The sequence below is a fragment of the Balaenoptera physalus genome (genome assembly GCF_965194825.1).
Source record: "Balaenoptera physalus genome assembly, chromosome: 5".
NCBI classification, from domain to species: domain Eukaryota; kingdom Metazoa; phylum Chordata; class Mammalia; order Artiodactyla; family Balaenopteridae; genus Balaenoptera; species Balaenoptera physalus.
Window position 1 is genome coordinate 48,794,733 of NC_138884.1, and position 19,927 is coordinate 48,814,659.

Consider the following 19,927-nt stretch of genomic DNA (forward strand, 5'->3'; position numbering starts at 1 on the left):
GGTCAGGTGAGGACCCCGTGTGGGGTCGTATGTGGGGATGCTACTCTGATACAGATTTGGGTTTGTGAAGTTGAGGGTGAAACAGTCTGGAGGTCAGTTAACTTCTGTCCTTCCTCATTTGAGATGGGTGTAGTTTCTTTCAAAAATATTCTAATATTTAAAAAATAAACTTTTAATTTTGGAACTTGTGTTTCCATAAATTCTTAACTTTGGCACCCTTCACTGTGAGTTGTCTTGGTGTCACTTGAAGGTGTGCTAAACATTTTTATATTTTTTCCATCTAAATATAGGCCATTAATAAAATAGGAATATGTAGATCTAGATATCCAGAATAAAATATAAGTTGGTACTCCCCAATTGTTCACCAATTGTTAGTCACTGTTATCACCCAAATAAGTTTCCATGTTGTCATTTGCAGCATATTCATTTTATTTAACAACGGTTTTTGAATGCTGGCTCCCCAGATATCACCAACCCACCAGCTGATAAGACAAAGTTGAGTTTATTGCTTCCTGTGGTGAGGAAAAACACCACCTCAATACTAAGCTTTGGCAGAGCTTGGAGGGGGAAAGGCAAGGTTGGATTTTATTGAGAATTGGAAGTTTGGTTTAAGGCAGGTCTTTCAATGCAGGGTCTTGATTAGGACTGGGTACGGATCACAGTGTAACAGTTTGGGATTGGTGGCAATAGCCAGGCAAGGATTTTGAGGCAAGGGTTCAAAGAGTTTTAGGAGGAAACTTGTTCGTTGGTGCTTCCTATTAAAGGGTTGATGTTTTTCAGAAGTTCTTGTGATGAACAGTTAGCTCCAGAGCAAGTATCTGGGAATAGTAAAGCTATGGTAATGAAGGCGATTGGATTCTAAAGTCATGTTCATGGAGGCAGTAAGCTTTGTGGGGTGAAGGCATGTAGTTTCTTTCTCACATCTTTAAAATACATGGAAACAATGAAGAGACTGAGAGAAAATGCTGAAATCAGTAGTATAACCTACCATTCTTTAAAGTAAGACCTGTTTAGCTTCAAGATTTTTAAAAGGCCCCCTCCTTTTAGGCACAGAGCTCTGTGTCACTTGAGGGTTTCCTTTTGCTTGTTTGCAATTTTAATGCTGTAGTAGGTACAGGGAGGGATCAGTGTGAACCTCAAGGGACCTGTAGTGGAGAAGCTGACCCTGATTGACTCACTTTTTAGGGGACCAGGTGTAAAAGGGGTGGAAATTGTGATTGATTTAATACGTTATCCTTTGTTGCATTCTAAACTGCTGCTTACCTTCATTAGTTTAGAGACTTTGGAGCCATCGTCTTGAATGGTCTGGAATCCCATGCCCTTGTTCTTCCTGCTTTCCAGTCTCTAGTATTGAGAAGCACCTTTCCCTGTCCGCTGGCTCCTGCGCACTCTTCAGGAGTCACCATAAGCTACAAGTGACATACACTAAAGTGACCATACTTACACTGTGCAATTGGACGTGTGCAACGCAGATGAGTTCATCACTGCAGTAAAGATGATGAACAAACCCCGTCACCACTAAAAGTCTGCTCCTGCCCTTCTGTAATTCCCCTTCTACACCTTGATAACCACTGATCTGCTTTCTGGCACTATAGTTGAGTATGTATTTTCTAGAATTTTATATAAGTGGAATTCTATACATACATACATGTATGCATATACACATTGCATATGTATGTATACATATACATACTATATGTACATTTTGTCTGGCTTTTATTTGTTTATTTATTTATTTATTTATAATTTATTTTTTGGCTGTGTTGGGTCTTTGTTGCTGCGCGCAGGCTTTCTCTAGTTGTGGTGAGCAGGGGCTGCTCTTCATTGCGGTGCGGGGGCTTCTCATTGTGGTGGCTTCTCTTGTTGCGGAGCACGAGCTTGGGCTTCAGTAGTTGTGGCTTGCGGGTTCAGTAGTTATGGCTCGTGGGCTCTAGAGCGCAGGCTCAGTAGTTGTGGTGCACGGGCTTTGCTGCTCCGTGGCATGTGGGGTCTTCCTGGACCAGGGCTCGAACCCGTGTCCCCCACATTGGCAGGCGGATTCTTAACCACTGCCCCACCAGGTAAGTCCATGTCTGGCTTCTTTTTACTGAGCATAATTTTGAAATTCATCTGTATTGTTGCATACTTCAATAGTTCATTTTTGTTGCCAAGTAGTATTCCACTGTATGGATGTAGCCCAATTTGTTTTTTTCAACATTTGAGTTGTTTCCAGTTTGGAGCTATTACAAATATAGCTGTCATGCACATTGTGTACAGCCTTTGTGTGGATATATACTTTCATTTCTTTGGGGCAGATACCTAGGAATGAAATGACTATGTCATAGGGTGGATGTATTATTAAACTTTTTAAGAAACTGCCAAACTGCTTTCCAAAGTGGTTGTACCAATTCACATTTCCACCAGCAGTGTGTGAGAGGTCCAGTTTCAACACATCTTCTCTGAGACTTGGTATGTTCAGTTTTAAATTTTAGCTATGCTAGAAGATGTGTCATAGTATCTTACTGCAGTTTTGATTTGCATTTCCCTAGTAACTAAGATGTTGAACATTTCTTCATATGCTAATTTGCCATCTGTGTATTGCCTTTGGTGATATGTCTGTTCAAATATTTTGCCCATGTATTTTAATTGAGTTGATTGTTTTCTTATTGAATTTTGAGAATTCTTTATGTGTTCTGGACGCAAGACCTTTATTTGACCTGTGATTTGCAAATATCTTTTCCCAGTCTATAGCTGTTTTTTCATTCTCTTAACACTGTCTTTTTTTTTTTTTTTAATATTGATTTTGGAAATCTTTTAGGATTTACTATTTATTTATTTTTAAAATTTTATTTATTTATTTTTGGCTGTGTTGGGTCTTCGTTGCTGCATGCGGGCTTTCTCTAGTTGCAGAGAGCAGGGGCTACTCTTCGTTGCAGTGCACGGGCTTCTCATTGCGGTGGCTTCTCCTGTTGCGGAGCATGGGCTTTAGGCATGCGGGCTTCAGTAGTTGTGGCTCGCAGGCTCTAGAGCGCATGCTCAGTAGTTGTGGCTCGCAGGCCTAGTTGGTCTGCAGCATGTGGGATCTTCCCGGACCATGGCTCGGACCCATGCCCCCCGCATTGGTAAGTGGATTCTTAACCACTGTGCCACCAGGGAAGTCCAACACTGTCTTTTGAAAAGCAGAAAATTTTAATTTTGAAGTAGTTTTATTTATCAGTTTTTCTCATATGAATCATACTATTGTTGTCATATTTAAGAAATCTTTGCCTAACCCTAGGTCCCAAAGATTTTATGGAATTTTTATATCTTTATGTAAATGTCTATGATTTGTTTTGAATTAATTTTTGTAAATGGTGTGAAGTACAAAGTTTTTTCTTCTTCCTTCCTTCCTTTCACATATGGATATCTAATTATTCCAGCATCATGTATTGAATTTACCTTTCAACTTTGTTGAAGTTAGTTGGCCACAGAAGTGTGAATTTATTTCTGGACTCTCTCTTCTGTTCCATTGACATTTGTTTTCTTTTATGCCAGTACCACAGTTACAACTTTATAATAACTTTTGAAAACAGGTAGTGTAAGTCCTTCAGTTTTAGTTCTTTTCCCCAGGTGGTTTTGGCTCTTCTAGGTCCTTTGCATTTTCATATAAATTTTAGAATCAGTCTGTACATTTCCACACATGAAAAAAGCCTATTGAGATGATTGGGATTGCATTGAATTTGTAGATCAGTTTGGAGGAAAATTGTCATTTTAATTTCCTTTCTGCATCCTGGCTACATTGCTTAGAGCTGTGTAAACTTGGGCACTTTACTCAACCTTTCTGAGCCTAAATTTTTCCACTTATAAAAAGGATGTGATTATTTACTTATCTGTAAGGTAATGTGAGGTATAAATAAATCAATATTTGTAAAGTACTTTTGTTCTTATTTTCTAAGTACGTTTCACTGTAGGAATTAGATTTACAGGGTAATAAAGAAAATTTAAGTTTTTCAACTTTCATCCACCATTTACCAGAAATACTTTCATTATCATTTTATATTTGGAAAAGAGTAGTCTTTCATAGTCAGAAGCCCTCATTTTACGTAAGTGCTACTGAGAGCGGGGGCTACTCTTCAAGGTGACTTGGCCAAGATTACTCACCTAGCAAGAACAGTTGAGAACTATTTTAATCTTAAATGTTAGCATGAGCTGACAGGCTCAGTTCATTCAACACATATTTACATAGTGCCTAATAAATGCCAGCCACTGTGCAAGGTCGTCTGCCAGCCTCTTGCGAGTCAAAAGTGAGGCCAATAGTATTTCTTCCTCTCACAAAGCTTATGAACTACTGGGGAGGGTTGTGGCACATCACCATTATTGCCAAGTGGACTTTGAGGTGGTGTGCTGAAAGTCCAATGGTTTTACTTTTTAAGGAAACCGAGGGCTGAGTTTCTTTAGGGTTAAGTATTTTGCCTTTTGTCATGGTGCTAGTTAGAGGTGGAATCAGTACCGTCAGCCCTCATATCCGTGGGTTGCAAATCCATGGATTCAACCAACTGTGGATCAAGATATTTGAAAAAAAAAAAAAAAAATCCCAGAAAGTTCCAACAAGCAAAACTTGAATTTGCTGCATACTCAACAACTGTTTACATTGTACTTACAACTATTTACATTGTTTTGGGTTTTATAAGTAATCTAGAGATGATTTAAAGTGTATGAGAGGATGTGTGTAGGTTATATTCTCTGATTTTTGTATCTGAGGGTGTCCAGGAACTATTCCCCACCCCCCTTCCCCCACTCCCACCAGGTACTGAGTGATCACTGTACTTGCGACTCCTGACTCCTAGTCTGGTGCTCTTTCTGCAACCTGGTGATGTGCCCTTACGGAGCCATTTCCATTAGTCACTGTCTCGACTACCACTCACACTATGCCTGCAACGCTCTGGGTTACTGAAGGTGAAAAAAAAGAGAGCAAAGCAAAGAAAAAAATGTGATGTGTTCCATCATTCTAGATGTCAAAAACCTGCTGGCACATCAGACTAACAGCAGGTTCCCTGGTGTTTTCAGGAGATGTCCTGTCTGCTGGTTTACTAGTCAACATTTCTCTCTGTTTAACTTGCTCTGGGGCCAACTGACTCTCAGTGTCACAGTGGGAATGTGACATTTGTTTCATTTGTCAGTTTTGGTATAATGTCACATTTAATTTCATAATTGTTTAGTAAGAAAGTTGTAGTTAATAAACAAAAGTTTATTATTGCTTTATGAAAACTGATAATACTCCCCCAAGGCTAACATTTTATTTGTTAAGCCACTTAATGAGGAATTGGATTCGATAGTAATAATAGCTTACTATTTCATTGACTTAACTGAGTCCTTGGCATTATATTAAATGTTTCCATTTTATGGATAAACAATCAGTTAGAAGGGGTGGTGAAATTTGCCAAAACTTTGGTGCTAATAAAGACTGAGTTTGGTTTGAGATTCCTAAACATTTTGAATCCCTAGGCGCTTTCACTCCTAGTATCACTTCTGGCCCAAGATTCTGCTCAGTGCTCCTTCTGCATGTATTCACCTGCTGTGAATATTCTCTTCCCTCTGACCCAGTTCAGTCCCCTTCCCCCAATTCCCCCCTCAGTAAACCACTCTCCCAAAGCATTTGTGTGTGTAGCACTCTTTAATGAAGGTTGCTGCTAGGGGTGGGTAGAGGAGAGGGGAGGACATAGGAGTGGAGGCTGTTCCTTACAGCAGAATGAACAACTTCAAAACTGAGCATGAGGCAACTCTTCTCTTAAAATTCCTTAGCCACTCTATCCCTGGAGGTTCTACAGTGACCATCTTTGTGTAACGGCCCCAGCGTACACACACAGTTCTTGTTCGTGCACTCTTAGAAGTCAGTTTGGGTTTTAAATAACTTTATAAAAAAATCACACCACCAGAGCAAATGCTTTTTTTTTTTTTAAATATGAAGTTCAGTTTGAGTTTTGTTTTTTGTTTTTTTTTTTATAAAGTGTATGTCTGTATTATTTTAAATTTTTATTTATTTATTTATTTATTTATTTTTGGCTGTGTTGGGTCTTTGTTTCTGTGCCAGGGCTTTCTCTAGCTGTGGCAAGCGGGGGCCACTCTTCATCGTGGTGCGTGGGCCTCTCACTATCGCGGCCTCTCTTGTTGCGGGGCACAGGCTCCAGTCGCGCAGGCTCAGTAGTTGTGGCTCATGGGCCTAGTTGCTCCGCGGCATGTGGGATCCTCCCAGACCAGGGCTCGAACCCGTGTCCCCTGCATTGGCAGGCAGATTCTCAACCACTGCACCACCAGGGAAGCCCCAGAGCAAATGCTTTTGATCATAGTTTACCTATAAGTAAAACAGCAATGATACTGTCTGTTTGACTTGTTTCATTAGGATTGTCTCTTTTTTTTAAAAAAGCATATTTTTTTTTTCTGTGCCTTATATCCTTGTAGTTATTTACTTTATACACAGTAATTGGTACCTCTTATCCCCTACCCCTATTGTGCCCTTCTCCCCTTCCCTCTTCCCCCGGTAACCATTAGTCTGTTCCCTATATCTGTGAGTCTGTTTCTGTTTCGTTAGCTTCGTTTTTTTTGTTTTGTTTTTGTTTGTTTGTTTTAGAGTCTGCAAGTAATTGATAAGATGTACTGTTTGTCTTTCTCTGTTTGACTTATTTCACTAAGCATAATACCCTCCAGGTCCATCCACGTTGTTGCAAATGGCAAAATTTATTCTTTTTTATGGTTGAGTAGCATTCCATTGTGTATATATATATATATATATATATATATATATATATATATATATATATATATATACTATATATATATACCACATCTTCTTTATCTATTCATTTGTTGATGGACACCTAGCTTGCTTCCATATGTTGGCTATTGTAAATAATGCTGTTTTGAACATTGGGGTGCATGTATCTTTTTTAATTAGTGTTTTTGATTTTTTCAGATACATACCCAGAAGTGGAATTGCTGGATCATATGGTAGTTCTATTTTTAGTTTTTTCAGGAACCTCTGTACTGTTTCCACAGTGCCTACACCAATTTACAATCCCACCAACAGTGCACAGAGTTCCTTTTTCTCCACATCCTCGACAACATTTGTTATTTGTGGACTTTTTGACGATAGTCATTCTGACAGGTGTGAGATGATATATCATTGTGGTTTTGATTTGCATTTCTATGATAATTAGTAATGTAGAGCACCTTTTCATGTGCCTTTTGGCCATTCCTATCTCTTCTTTGGAAAAATGTCTATACAGGTCTTCTGCCTATTTTTTGATTGAGTTGTTTGGTTTTTTTGATATTGAGTTGTATGAGCTGTTTATATATTTTGGATATTAATCCCTTATCAGTCATAACATTTACATATATTTTCTCTCATTCAGTAGGTTGTCTTTTTGTTTTGTTGATGGTTTTCATTGCTGTGCAAAAGCCTTTAATTAGGTCTCATTTGTTTATTTTTGCTTTTATTTCCTTGCTTTAGGAAACTGATCCAAAGAAATACTGCTACAATTTATGTCAAAGAGTGTTCTGCCAGTGTTTTCTTCTAGGAGTTTTATGATTTCCAGTCTTACATTTAGGTCTTTAATCCATTTTGAGTTTATTTTTGTATATGGTATGAGAAAACATTATAATTTCATTCTTTCACATGTAGCTGCCCAGTTTCCAGCACCAGTTATTGAAGAGACTGTTTTTTCTCCATTGTATATTCTTGCCTCCTTTGTTATAGATTAATTGACCATAAGTGCCTGGGTTTATTTCTGGGCTCTCTATTCTGTTCCATTGATCTGTGTGTCTGTTCTTGTGCCAGTACTATATTGTTTTGAAGACTGTGGCTTTGTAGTATAGTATGAAGTCAGGGAATGTGATGCTTCCAGCTCCGTTTTTCTTTCTCAAGATTTTTTTTGACTATTTGGGGTCTTTTATGATTCCATACAAATTTTAAAATTATTTGTTCTAGTTTTGTGAAAAATGCCATTGGTATTTTGTTAGGGATTGTATTGAATCTGTAGATTGCCTTGGGTAGTATGGTCATTTTAACAATATTAGTCCTCCCAATTCATGAACATGGTATATCTTTCCATCTGTTTGTGTCATCTTCAATTTCTTTCATCAGTGTCTTATAGTTTCCTGAGTACAGGTCTTTTACCTCCTTAGGAAAGTTTATTCCTAGGTATTTTATTCTTTTTGATGTGATTGTAAATGGGATAGTTTCCTCAATTTCTCTTTCTGGTAGTTCACTGTTAGTGTACAGAAATGCAATAGGCTTTTGTATATTAATTTTGTATTCTCCAACTGTATCATCATTGATGAGCCCTAGTAGTTTTTTGGTGGCATCCTTAGGGTTTTCTGTGTATAATATGTCAACTGCAAACAGTGACAGTTTTACTTCTTCCTTTCCAGTTTGGATTCCTTTTATTTCTTTTTCTTGTTTGATTGCTGTGGCTAGGACTTCCAATACTGTGTTGAATAAAAGTGGCAAGAGTGGGCATCCTCACCCTGTTCCTCATCTTAGAGGAAATGCTTTCAGCTTTTCACTCTAAGGTATGATGTTAGCTGTGGGCTTATCATATATGGCCTGTATTATGTTGAGGTATGCTCCCTGTATACTTACTTTGTTGACAGTTTTTGTCATAAATGGGTGTTTTACATGAAAATTTTTGTCAAAAACTTTTTCTGCATCTATTGAGACAATCATATGATTTTTATTATTCAGTCTGTTGATTTGTTGTTATATCATGTTGATTGATTTGTGGATATTGAAAAATCCTTGCATCTGGGACAGATCCCACTTGATCATGGTGTATGATCTTTTAAATATATTGTTGGATTCAGTTTGCTAATATTTTGTTGAGGATTTCTGCATCTATGTTTACAGCAATATTGACCTGTAATTTTCATTTTTTGTGATATCTTTCTCTGGATTTGGTATCAGGGTGATGCTGGTACCATAGAATGAGTTTGGAAGCATTCCTTCCTCTGCAACTTTTTGGAAAAGTTTGAGAAAAATAGACTGTAACTCTTCCCTAAATGTTTGGTAGAATTCACCTGTGAAGCCACCTGGTCCTGGACATTTTTTTGTTGGAGGTTTTTTTTTTTTTTTTTAAATAAATTTATTTATTTATTTATTTATGGCTGCATTGATTTCTTCAGTGATCCATTGGTTGTTTAGTAGTGTATTGTTTAGTCTTTTGTGTTTAGCCATGTGTTTGTGGTTTTTTTGCATTTTTTCCTTGTAATTGAAATAGTGTTGTAGTCAAAATGATGCTTGATATGATTTCAGTTTCCTTAAATTTACCAAGGCTTGTTTTGTGCCCTAACACGTGCAGCTTGTGATCTATCCTGGAGAATGTATTCTATGTGCACTTGAAAAGAATGTGTATTCTGCTGCTTTTGGATGGTATGTTCTATATATATCTATTAAATTCATTTGGCCTAATGTGTCATTTAAGGTGAGTGTTTCCTTATTGACTTTCTGTCTGAATGATCTGTCCATTGATATAAGTGGGGTGTTAAGGTCCCCTACTATTTTTGTGTTACTGTCAATTTCTCCCTTTATGTCTGTTAATATTTGCTTTATTTATTTAGGTGTTCCTATGTTGGGTGCATATGTATTTGCAATTGTTATATCTTCTTGAATTGATCACTTGATAATATCATATGTAATATTGTTCTTTGTCTCTTATAACAGTCTTTGTCTTAAAGTCTATTTTTGTCTGATATAATTATTACTTCCTTGGCTTTCTTTCGATTTCCATTTGCATGGAATACCTTTTTCCATCTCCTCACTTTTAGTCTGTGTGTGTCTTTAGATCTGAAGTGAGTCTCTTATAAGCAGCATATATACAGGCCTTGTTTTTATATGCATTCTATCACTTTGTGACTTTTGATTGGAGCATTTGGTCCGTTTACATTGAAAGTAGTTATTGATATGTATGTTCTTGGTGCCATTTTTTAAATTGTTTTTGCAGTTCTTTTTTGTTCCTTTCTTCTTTTGTTGTCTCTTATGATTTGATGATTATCTTTAGTGTTATGTTTGGATTCTTTCCTCTTTTTTGTGTGTGTATCTATTGTCGATTTTTGGTTTATAGTTATCATCAGGTTTATACATAGCAATCTGTATACATACATGATTGTCTTAAGTTGCAGATTTCTTAATTTCAAATACATTTTAACAACTGTGCATTTGTTCTCGCCAACGCTTACAATGACTGTTTTCAACATTATATTTTACATCTGTTTGTTTTGTGTATTCCTTAACTCCTTATTACAGACATAGATGATTTTACTAGTTTTGTCTTTTAGCCTTCCTACTAGCTTTGTATGTGGTTGATTTACTACCTTTACTATATATTTGCCTTTACCAATGAGCTTTTTCCTTTTGTAGTTTTCATGTTTCTAGTTGTGGCCTTTTCTTTTTCTCTTAGAGAAGTCCTTGTAACATTTCTTGTAAAGATGATTTGGTGGTGTTGAACTCTTCTAGCTTTTGCTTGTCTGCAAAACTTTTCGTCTCTTCATCAAATCTGAATGAAAGCCTTGCCAGGTAGAGTATTCCTGGTGCTAGGTTTTCCCCTTTCAACACTTTAAGTATATCGTGCCACTCCCTTCTGGCCTGCAGAGTTTGTGCTGAAAAGTCAGTTGATAAACTTATGGGAGTTCCTTTTTACATAACTTGTTGATTTTTACCTTGCTGCTTTTAATATTCTCTCTTTATCTTTAATTTTTGCCATTTTAATTATGATGTGTCTTGGTGTGTTCCTCTTTGGGTTGATCCTGTATGGGATGCCCTGTGCTTCCTGGACCTGTATGTTTGCTTCCTATTCCAGGTTAGGGAACTTTTCAGCTCTTATGTCTGCCAATATGTTCTCTGCCCCTTTCTATTTCTCTTCTCCTTCTGGGACCTCTGTGATGCAAATATTAGTATGCCTGATGTTGAAGTGGAGCTCTCTTAAACTGTACTCATTTCTTTTTATTTGTTTTTTTTTTTCCTGTTCAGCTTCAGTGATATCCACTATTCTGTCTTCCAGTAAACTGATCTGTTCCCTTGTATCATTTAATCTACTGTTGATTCCTTCTAGTGTATTCTTCATTACAGTTATTGTGTTCTTCATCTCTTTTTGGTTCTCCTTTATATCTTCTAACTCTTTGTTATGAACGTCTAACTTCTCACTCATCCATTCTGCTTCCAAGTTCTTTGATAGTCTTTATGATCATTACCCTGAACTCTTTCTTGGGTAGATTGCCTATCTCCCCTTCACTTAGCCTTCTTCCAGGGTTTTATCTTGTTTCTTCATTTGGAACATGTTCCTCTGTTGCCTCATTTTGCCTAATTTGCTGTTTTTATTTCTATGTATCTGGTAGACTGGTTACATTTGACCTTGGAGAAGTGGCTCTTTGTAGGAGATGTCCTGTGCATCCCAGCAGCACACTCCCCTCTGGTCATCAGAGCTATATGCTATAAGCATGCCCCCTACGTGGACTGCATGGCACCTTCTCTCATGGAGGGCTGTCTAACATGGGTGGTCTGGTTGACGTGGCTGGCCCCTCGTCCAGTTGGTTGCTGGACCCTGCCATGTGCACAGGCTGCCAGCTGCTGTTTGGCAGGGCTGGGTCACAAGGTCACTGGGTGCAGAACCCCAGGGGGTCCCAGGGCTAGTGCTGGCTCACTGATGAGCAGAGCCAGATTCTGGGGTGGGTGGTTGTGGGGCCTAGGCATCAGAACTGGTGTCGGACTGCTATTGGGTGGGATTGGTTCCTGACATAGCTGGTGTGGAACCCAGGGTGTCCAGAAGCTTGTGTCAGCCCCCTGGTTAGTGGGGCCAGATCCCGGAGTGACTGGCTAAGGGGTGTCTCAGAGCTGGTGTTGTCCTGCTGGTGGGTGTGGCTTGTCCTGAGGCTAGAGGTGGCTCACTGGTGGGCGGGGCCTAAACCTATGGCATTTGGGGGCCAGTGCCTGCTCACTGGTGAGTGGAGCTGGGTTCCAGGGTCTCTGGCTGTAGGGCCATGGGGGTTCTGAGTCTAGTACCTGGGCACTGGTGTATGGGGCCAGGTCCTGGGCCCTCTGGTGAACAGGGCTGTGTCCAGGGGTGGCTGTCGGCTCAGAGGTTCTTAAGGTAACCTGCCTTCTGATGGGTGGGGCTGCAAGTAACATGCTCAGCTAGTTACTTGGCTTGAGGTATCCCAGTACTGGTGCCTGTAGTCTGGTGGGTGGGGGTGGGGTGGGGTGGCAGACTGGGTCCCAAGGCTAGTAAGCTAGAAGAAGAATTCCAGAGACACTTGCCAGCATCCAGCATCACTTGACAGCATCAGAATTCTAGAGGGACACTTCTACATGGTAGAAGGAGCTCCCCAAGATGGCTGCCACCAGTGTCTGTTTCCCTGGGGTGAGCGCCAGTTGTCTCCTGCCTCTACTGGAGACTTGCCAACATCAGCAGATAGACCTGACCCAGGCTTCTTTCAAATTACTGCTTCTGCCCTGGGTCCCAGAGTGTGAGAAGTTTTCTGTGCACTCTTTAAGAGTGGGGTTTCTATTTCCCACAGCCTCTGGGTCTCCCAAAAGTAAGTCCCCCGGCCTTCAAAGCCAAATGTTCTGAGGGCTCGTTTTCCCTGTGTAAGACCCCCAGGCTGGGGAGCCTAATGTGTGGAGCTCAGACCCCTCACTCCTAGGGGAGAACCTCTGCAATTGTAATTATTCTTCTGTTTGTGGGTTGCCCACCTGGTGGTATGGCTCTTGACTATACCACAGCACTGCCCCTCCTACCCATCTCCTGTGGTTCCTTCTTTGGATCTTTAGTTGTAAAAGATCTTTTCTGGTAGATTCTATCACTCTATCAGTAGTTGTTCTGTTAATAGTTGTAAAATTGGTGTGCCCATGAAAGGCGGTGAGCTCAAGGTTTTTGTACTCCACCGTCTTGGCTGTGATTGTCTCTTGAGGATCTAATAAAATGATGGAAGTTTAAACACTTAAAAAAATTATATGTGTGTGTGTGTGTGTGTGTATATAAATATATATATATTCATACATATATATGTGTGTGTATATCTATATATATCTACATATCTATACCTATCTATCAATTGATACTGAGCAGGGCCCTGTGGGGCTCTTGGGCACAAAGCCTTTCTGAGTCCCCCATTTCTTTGATTACAGGAAATAGCCTTCATTCAGCCTCCATGACTTTCCCTGAGTTCCAGTGGGCAGATTCAAGCAGTTGTTAATTAGGGAAGGGAGGGGATGCTAGACAAGAGAGAAACAGTCAAGAGAAACAACAGTGCAGCCTTGGGGCAAGGTTCCCCATCAATGGATACACACAACAATACCTTTGAGCTGTTTTGCAGATACTGAAATCCCCTCCAGGTGGGAAGAGCTAACAAGTAATGATGGTATGCTTCCCACAAGCACGTAGACCCCAGACCAGTTGGAACCTGAAGGTTGATAATGCTGACTCCTACTTAGCTCACCGCCAACCAACCAATCAGAAGAATGTCCACAAGCTGATCACACCCCATTACTGTAAAACTTCTCACCACCCTCTCCAAGTTGGGACACACGGTTTTGAGGGCATTAGCCTGCTGTGGCCCCCTTTGCCTGGCAAAGCAATAAAGGTATTCTTTTCTACTTCACCCAAAACTCTGTCTCCGAGATTTAACTCGGTGTCGGGGTACAGAGGCCGGATTTGGCTTCAATTTTGGTGCACAGAGTGGGGCTGACTCAGGGACAGTCCCAGGTGGGGGGGTCCCTTGGCTTGATCGGACACTCCGAGGTTTTCTCCACGCCAGCCTCTTTCAAGAGAGCGGAGGGTTGGAGAATTCCTTTAGAGGCCAGATCGCCTGGGACTCTTGCCTGGAAAGGCCAAGCCCCAGTCATATCCTGTCCGCCATCCTGGCAGCTGGAACTCCAAGGCGGGAGTAAGGCGGACGAGGGACCACCCTAGCAGCTGCCAAGGCCATCTTTGCCTTGAGGACATTCCTCTCTTCCTCCTCCCTGGGCTGCCCTGGACTTCCTACTCCAAGGAATTGTTTTGGGGAAGCAGAAAAGTAGCGTTTGGGATGTTGCGACACCTCTGCCAGTGTTTTGGTAAGCCCCCTCAGCTTGCATGCTGAGGCCACTTGGTTTGGTCTGTTTGGCGAACCTCTGGTTCCCGTTTGGGGATTTTTCCATTAGGAAGATCCAAGGCCACCGGGTTAGTGGGAGTTGGAAGCCAGTTTGAGCCTTGGGCTGTTTGTTTTTGTGTGTGTGTGTGGCTTCTGTTTGGCTGGTGAGGATTCTGGTTTTGCTTTCCATTTTGTGTGCACGGCTGTTTAATTCGACTCAACATGGGAAGCGCTTCTTCTTGTATTCCATCTGATAGCCCCCCGGGAAAATTTTGGCAGATGGGTCGACCTATAACTATGAATCTATGACTAAAAAGAATAAGGTTCTATTGTAATCCTGTTTGGCCAAAGTATATTCTTAAAAGTGAGGAGAGGTGGCCTTTGCATGGTGGCCTAACTTATTATATACTATTCTTCAGGTAGAATTGTTTTGTCACAGGAATGGAAAGGCTGGGAATTCTCTCCACTCCATCTGGGCTAGCCACTCTGGGATCCCTGAGAGCCAACTCTGGGTTTGTTCTCTTTCAAGAACTGACCCAATCTATTTGGAAGCCTTTCTCTGGGAGTGGAAGTGGAATTTTTAAACTATACCTCCTCTGATATTCTGTCTGTGTGGCCATAGTTTTATCTGTTGTTTGTGTGTTTGTGGATACTGTTTTGGGGTAAGCCACTCAGGCTTGCACAGGATGGGAAAATTCTACCCAATCATTGCGAGCCATTTTGAGTCCTCAGTCTGGGAGTGGAAATGGAATCTTTGGGCTACACCTTGTCTGATCTTTTGTTTGTGGGACCGTGTTTGTTGTTTGTATGTATGTGTGTCAGTACTTATATTGACCGGTCGAGACGTCTTTGCTAAATAACAGGGCTCACATGCGACAATACCAGGGAATCCTTCCCTGTCGTGTCAGGCTTTGCCTGTGGCGGAATGCTGGCTGGGATTTTCCCTTTGGGACAAGCCTTGTTATGGGTAACCAGAGTTCTGTTCCATCTTCTAACCCGCCCCCCGCCCCCCGCCCCCCAGGGTATTGTTACAAAACTGCGAGATCCTCAACTATGCTCCCATGAAAAGGGAATTGGTATTTCTCCCCGCTGTGCCCAGACCCTCACGAATACTTATCTTATCTAGACTATCTCTAGAAAAAAAAAAAAAAAAAAAGGCGGGGGGTGGGGGGAGGGTGGGCGGAGGGGGGAAGCCTTTTTAAAATCAAGCGGAAAAACTGAGATTTCTGGTTCTGTCTTTATGTAAAAGTTAACTTGTAAATGAGCTCTATTTAATTCACTTAAAATTAAGCACTTACAAATTAAATCTAAATGTGTAGAAAATGGCCAAGATAAATTTTGGGACCACATGATCTGGGGAATATTCAGTACTGCACTGATATTTGCTATTGAAGGTGGCTTAAGCTTGTTGGTTTGATTAATATAGACATTTCTTTAGAGTTATCAGTGTTAAGTAATGCAAGTGAGATAGGAGCTTTTGGGTAAAACTCTTTAGGAATAATTGTTTTAGGAATGTGTACTTAAGAATAATCTCTTCAGCTGCTTGGTAGCTTAAAAATTTAGAGTTAAGTTAAATGATGGAAGTTTATTGAATAGGTAGGTCATTTCCAAATAAAATATTAAGATACTGAAACATTAATTAGTGAATGTTGGCTTCCCTTGGCAGAGAGAGACTAAAGGTATTTAGGAATCTAAAGGTATTTGGTGCCACCCTGGGATATTCTCCGTAAGAAAGCACATGTTTTTAGAATTGTGCATGGTCAGGATTTTCTAAGATTGGATTATTAAATCTAGTTGGGTAGATGGATTTTGTTGGGAGTGGGCTAGGGCAAGACCGGATTCAGATTCAGTTTCTCCCTTCAAAGTTTTCTTGGACTACTGCTTTTGACAACAGCTCGTGAGTTTCTCAGAGAGAAATATTTAATTAGTATGTTAAATTACATGGCATTCCTAAAAATCTAGTATGTCCTTGTAAAATGTTATCAGTCATAATTCTAGTTATTTTAAAATGTTGCACATTACAGCAATAACTAAGTGTCTTTTGTCAATCCCATTTTGATCAAATGTTTAACCATGACTTTTTAAGCCTCTGTGATTTATAGACAGTTATTATTGTATTTTGATAAATCTCAGGTTGTACTGGGAAACTGGGTAAGAAATTAAAAAAAAAAAATCCTAAGGGAAAACCTGATGGCTTCATAAAAAGTTAACAAGAGGATTGGTTTACTAAATGAACTGGTGAATACGGTTATAAATTTTACGGATTTTGTCTGAAATGTTACTGGCTTTGATCTGTGTTTTCCAGATATAGGAAAAAAACTTCCCCTCAAGTTGGTTATGATTTGCAACAATTTGGTAAATTACACCTCTGTGAGTAAAATTGAGATATTTTTCTTTTCCCTCTGCCTGTTCCCTTCAAAAATTGGAGACTCTGAGCAGCCTTATCAGGCGAATGAGAAAAACTGTCTCCTGGCATGTGCAGAAATCTTGATATTTTGGGGACCTCTAAAAGAGAGAAATCCACCTAGGCAAAATCTGACGGCAGGCCTTTGATATGGCTTTCTTGGCCTTGAGAGACCTTTTGGAAATTCTGAGACTTCTTCTGAGGAATTATACCAGAGTCAATGTGGAAGGACCTATGTGGTCAATGGACCAATCTTATTTTAGAAACAAATTAGTCTTGGCTGTACTTGATGAACATGGGGGCAATTTTAGAAAAAAATTATGTTTCACTGAATATTAAATTCTAGTTTTGTTAATTAATGTCTGTGCTTACCAAGACTCACTTCCCAGATAGTTCCTTGTGGTTATGTTATATTGTTCCAGAATTTAATTAAATTGTCAGAAGAACACTCTAAGTTTGTTTCTGAAGCCTAACTTTGTAATCAGTCTTTGGATAAAGATCAGATGCTCCATGATCTACAACCAGGAGATTAACACCAGGTTATGTTCATTCAAATTTAAAGGCTCCCTTATGTTGGGGACAATTAAACCCGTACTAGGGATAACCAGACTAGTAACACTAGGAAACTGGGCTGGGTGCCTTATGGACAATGCCAATATATAATTTCCCTTAAAGATAAGGATTGGTACAGAACAGACTAGGTCAGAAGACCTGGGATGTACTGGGCTGCACCTAATGGAAGTTCTTGACTTATATTCTGACTTACGATCTTACTAATCTGCTAGCTATATTGTTTTTTATATTGCCTGTTTTGCAAAATTGTTGTTTCTTGCATTACCAAATGTGTGACTGAGCCTCTGATAAAATGATGATGTATAGTTCCATATGAGATCAATGATTGTAATAGTGTAACTCTAGATATGGGAAGAAGAAACAAGAGGGAATAGTTTCCTGGACCATAAGAGAGTAGTAAGACAGGTGGCCCAGAGACTTTTGGTTACTAATAAGGCCTAGTCCAGTAAGTAAGAGCACACTGGCCTATCAGCGAAATCTTTGCCAGACCTGGGAATGAGCATTCCTAGCACCGTGGGACAAAATGGTCATGAAATGCCCCCCAAACCATGGTCAAATTTATGATCCTGAAGGGGCCTCTGCCAACTGCAAATTGCCATCTGCCTCTGCAAGGATTAGGTCAATGGCCACTGTGGCCACTGACCTTCAACACCCCCTGAAAGGAATTCAGGGTGGAGATCAGGAATGAGGCACTGTGCTCTGAGAAAAACTGGCAGAACAGGGCTTTAGAAAGTTAGATATTTTCAGAAGATTTTATGAGCCCAAATTCTTGCGTCTTCTCATATCTAGAAAAGCACTGAAATCATTAACAGTGACATCTGCTTTGGCCATTAAGAGAAATGCAATTGAAAGTCAAAATGGAGTAGCTGTTGGTTCAGACATATGGATGTGATTTCGGACATGTTCCTGTATTGTGGAGAACTCGAATTTTCTGAGCTGTGTCAGACCTAGGGGATGGCACCAGCCAATCTCAAAACAGTGTCCACTGGTAACTGCAACCTTATGGTTTCAAGGTATCCTCTTGTAACTATTAAATTTTTTAGACAATAAAATTGCTTCAGATCAGATATTAACAACAAAAGAGGAGACATATTTAATGGCCAATAGCTCCTGTTATATATATCTTAATACCATATCAGAAGTTAAAACCTAGTTAGATAAAATTAGACAACTGGCTACCTGGCTACAAGTCTCCCTTAAAGAGCCAGGTCCAGACTGGATTTCAGGCTTAAATTCCCAGGGGATTGAGACCTTAATCATACTAAACTCAGACCCAGGACTTGGAACTCAGTAATATTTCCAACTCAGTGTCCCAAATTGAGGCAGGACTATGCCCCATTTCAGCTGGAAGTAGCCAGAGCGGTTGTCACCCTATTCCCTAAAAGATTCGGGAAAAGTTAAAAAAGGGGGATTAAAACCAAGTCCCCTGAAACCGAGTTCCTCTGCTGGGTTTATGATTAATGTCTCTATCCAAAACAATGATTCCCTTCCTTGTCCAACATCTGTTCTCAAGGTTGAGGAGTATCAAAGAAAAGGGGGGATTGATACCGAGCAAGGCCCTGTGGGGATCTTGGGCACAAAGGCTTTCTGTGTCCCCCCATTTCTCTGATTGCAGAAAGTAGCCTTCATTCAGCCTCCATGACCTTCTCTGAGTTCCAGTGGGCAGATTCAAGCAGTTGTTAATTAGGGAACGGAGGGGATGTGAGACAAGGGAGAAACAGTCAAGAGAAACAATAGTGCAGCCTTGGGGCAAGGTCCTGGTTCCCCATCAATGGATACACACAGCAATATCTTTGAGCTGTTTTGCAGATACTGAAACCCCCTCCAGGTGGGAAGAGTTAACAATTATTGATGGTATGCTTCCCACAAGCATGTAGACCCACCAGTTGGAACCTGAAGGTTGATGATGCTGACTTCCACTTACCTCACCACCAACCAACCAATCAGAAGAATGTCCACAAGCTGATCACACCTCAGTACTATAAAACTTCTTACTACCCTCTCCAAGTTGGGACACATGGGCTTTGAGGGCATTAGCCCACTGTGGCCCCCTTTGCCTGGCAAAGCAATAAAACTATTCTTTTCTACTTCACCCAAAACTCTCTGAGATTTAACTCGGTGTCGGGGTACAGAGGCTGGATTCGGCTTCCCTATCTATCTATCTATCTATCTATCTATCTATCTATCTATCTATCTATCTATCTATCTAAAATGCTATGCCAGTGTAAGACATTCCTCTTGTTGTTGATGCTTTGGTTGTAATCAAATAAAAAAAGAGACTGTGTACAGTTGATCAGAATCTATGTGGCATTAACACCATATTCTCTGTTAAGTTGAAAAACAATAAATGTTTGATTCTGTGGAAAATTTCTGATTTAGATAATATAGGAGTTTCTTTTTGTGTCTTTTGTTTAAATTAATCCTTTATATTGATAGACTTTAGCAAAGATAATCAAACTTTCCTAACTAGGATGTACAACAGTGCTTGGATATTCAAGATAAGTTAATATTTTTTGTTTTAAGTTATATAAATGAGAGTTGGCACACTGAGCAATAAATAAATGCATTGGCAAGCATGTGCTTTTCCTTCCTTTTATTTTGCAAAGTGATTTTCTTTTTTCTTTAATTTTAGGAAACAGATATTGATGACAGATATGGAGATTTGGATTCCAGACCAGATTCTGATATTCCAGAAATTCCACCATCCTCAGATAGAACCCCTGAGATCCTCAAGAAAGCTCTATCTGGTTTGTCTTCAAGGTATGGTTGGTTGAAGATGAATCTAATGGGTACACAAGATAAGCTGTGAGGTTATCCTGGACCATGTCCAATGTAATAAATTTCACTTTTGGTGAGTTTTAGAGCTATGAGAGG

General features: G+C 40.0%; 1 protein-coding gene across 4 annotated transcripts in view; it reads left to right on the top strand.

The window, feature by feature from the left end:
* Positions 1 to 19,927, top strand: part of CDS1 (CDP-diacylglycerol synthase 1) — a 70,680-nt gene that overhangs the window by 5,850 nt on the left and 44,903 nt on the right. For 3 of the 4 annotated variants that reach the window (XM_082463260.1, XM_082463258.1, XM_082463261.1), the window contains exon 2: positions 19,686 to 19,813. In XM_082463260.1, the coding sequence (XP_082319386.1) occupies positions 19,686 to 19,813 (128 nt within the window). Of the gene's footprint in view, positions 1 to 16,381; positions 16,447 to 19,685; positions 19,814 to 19,927 lie in introns of all 4 variants that reach the window. The other variant, XM_082463259.1, reaches the window with a different exon arrangement.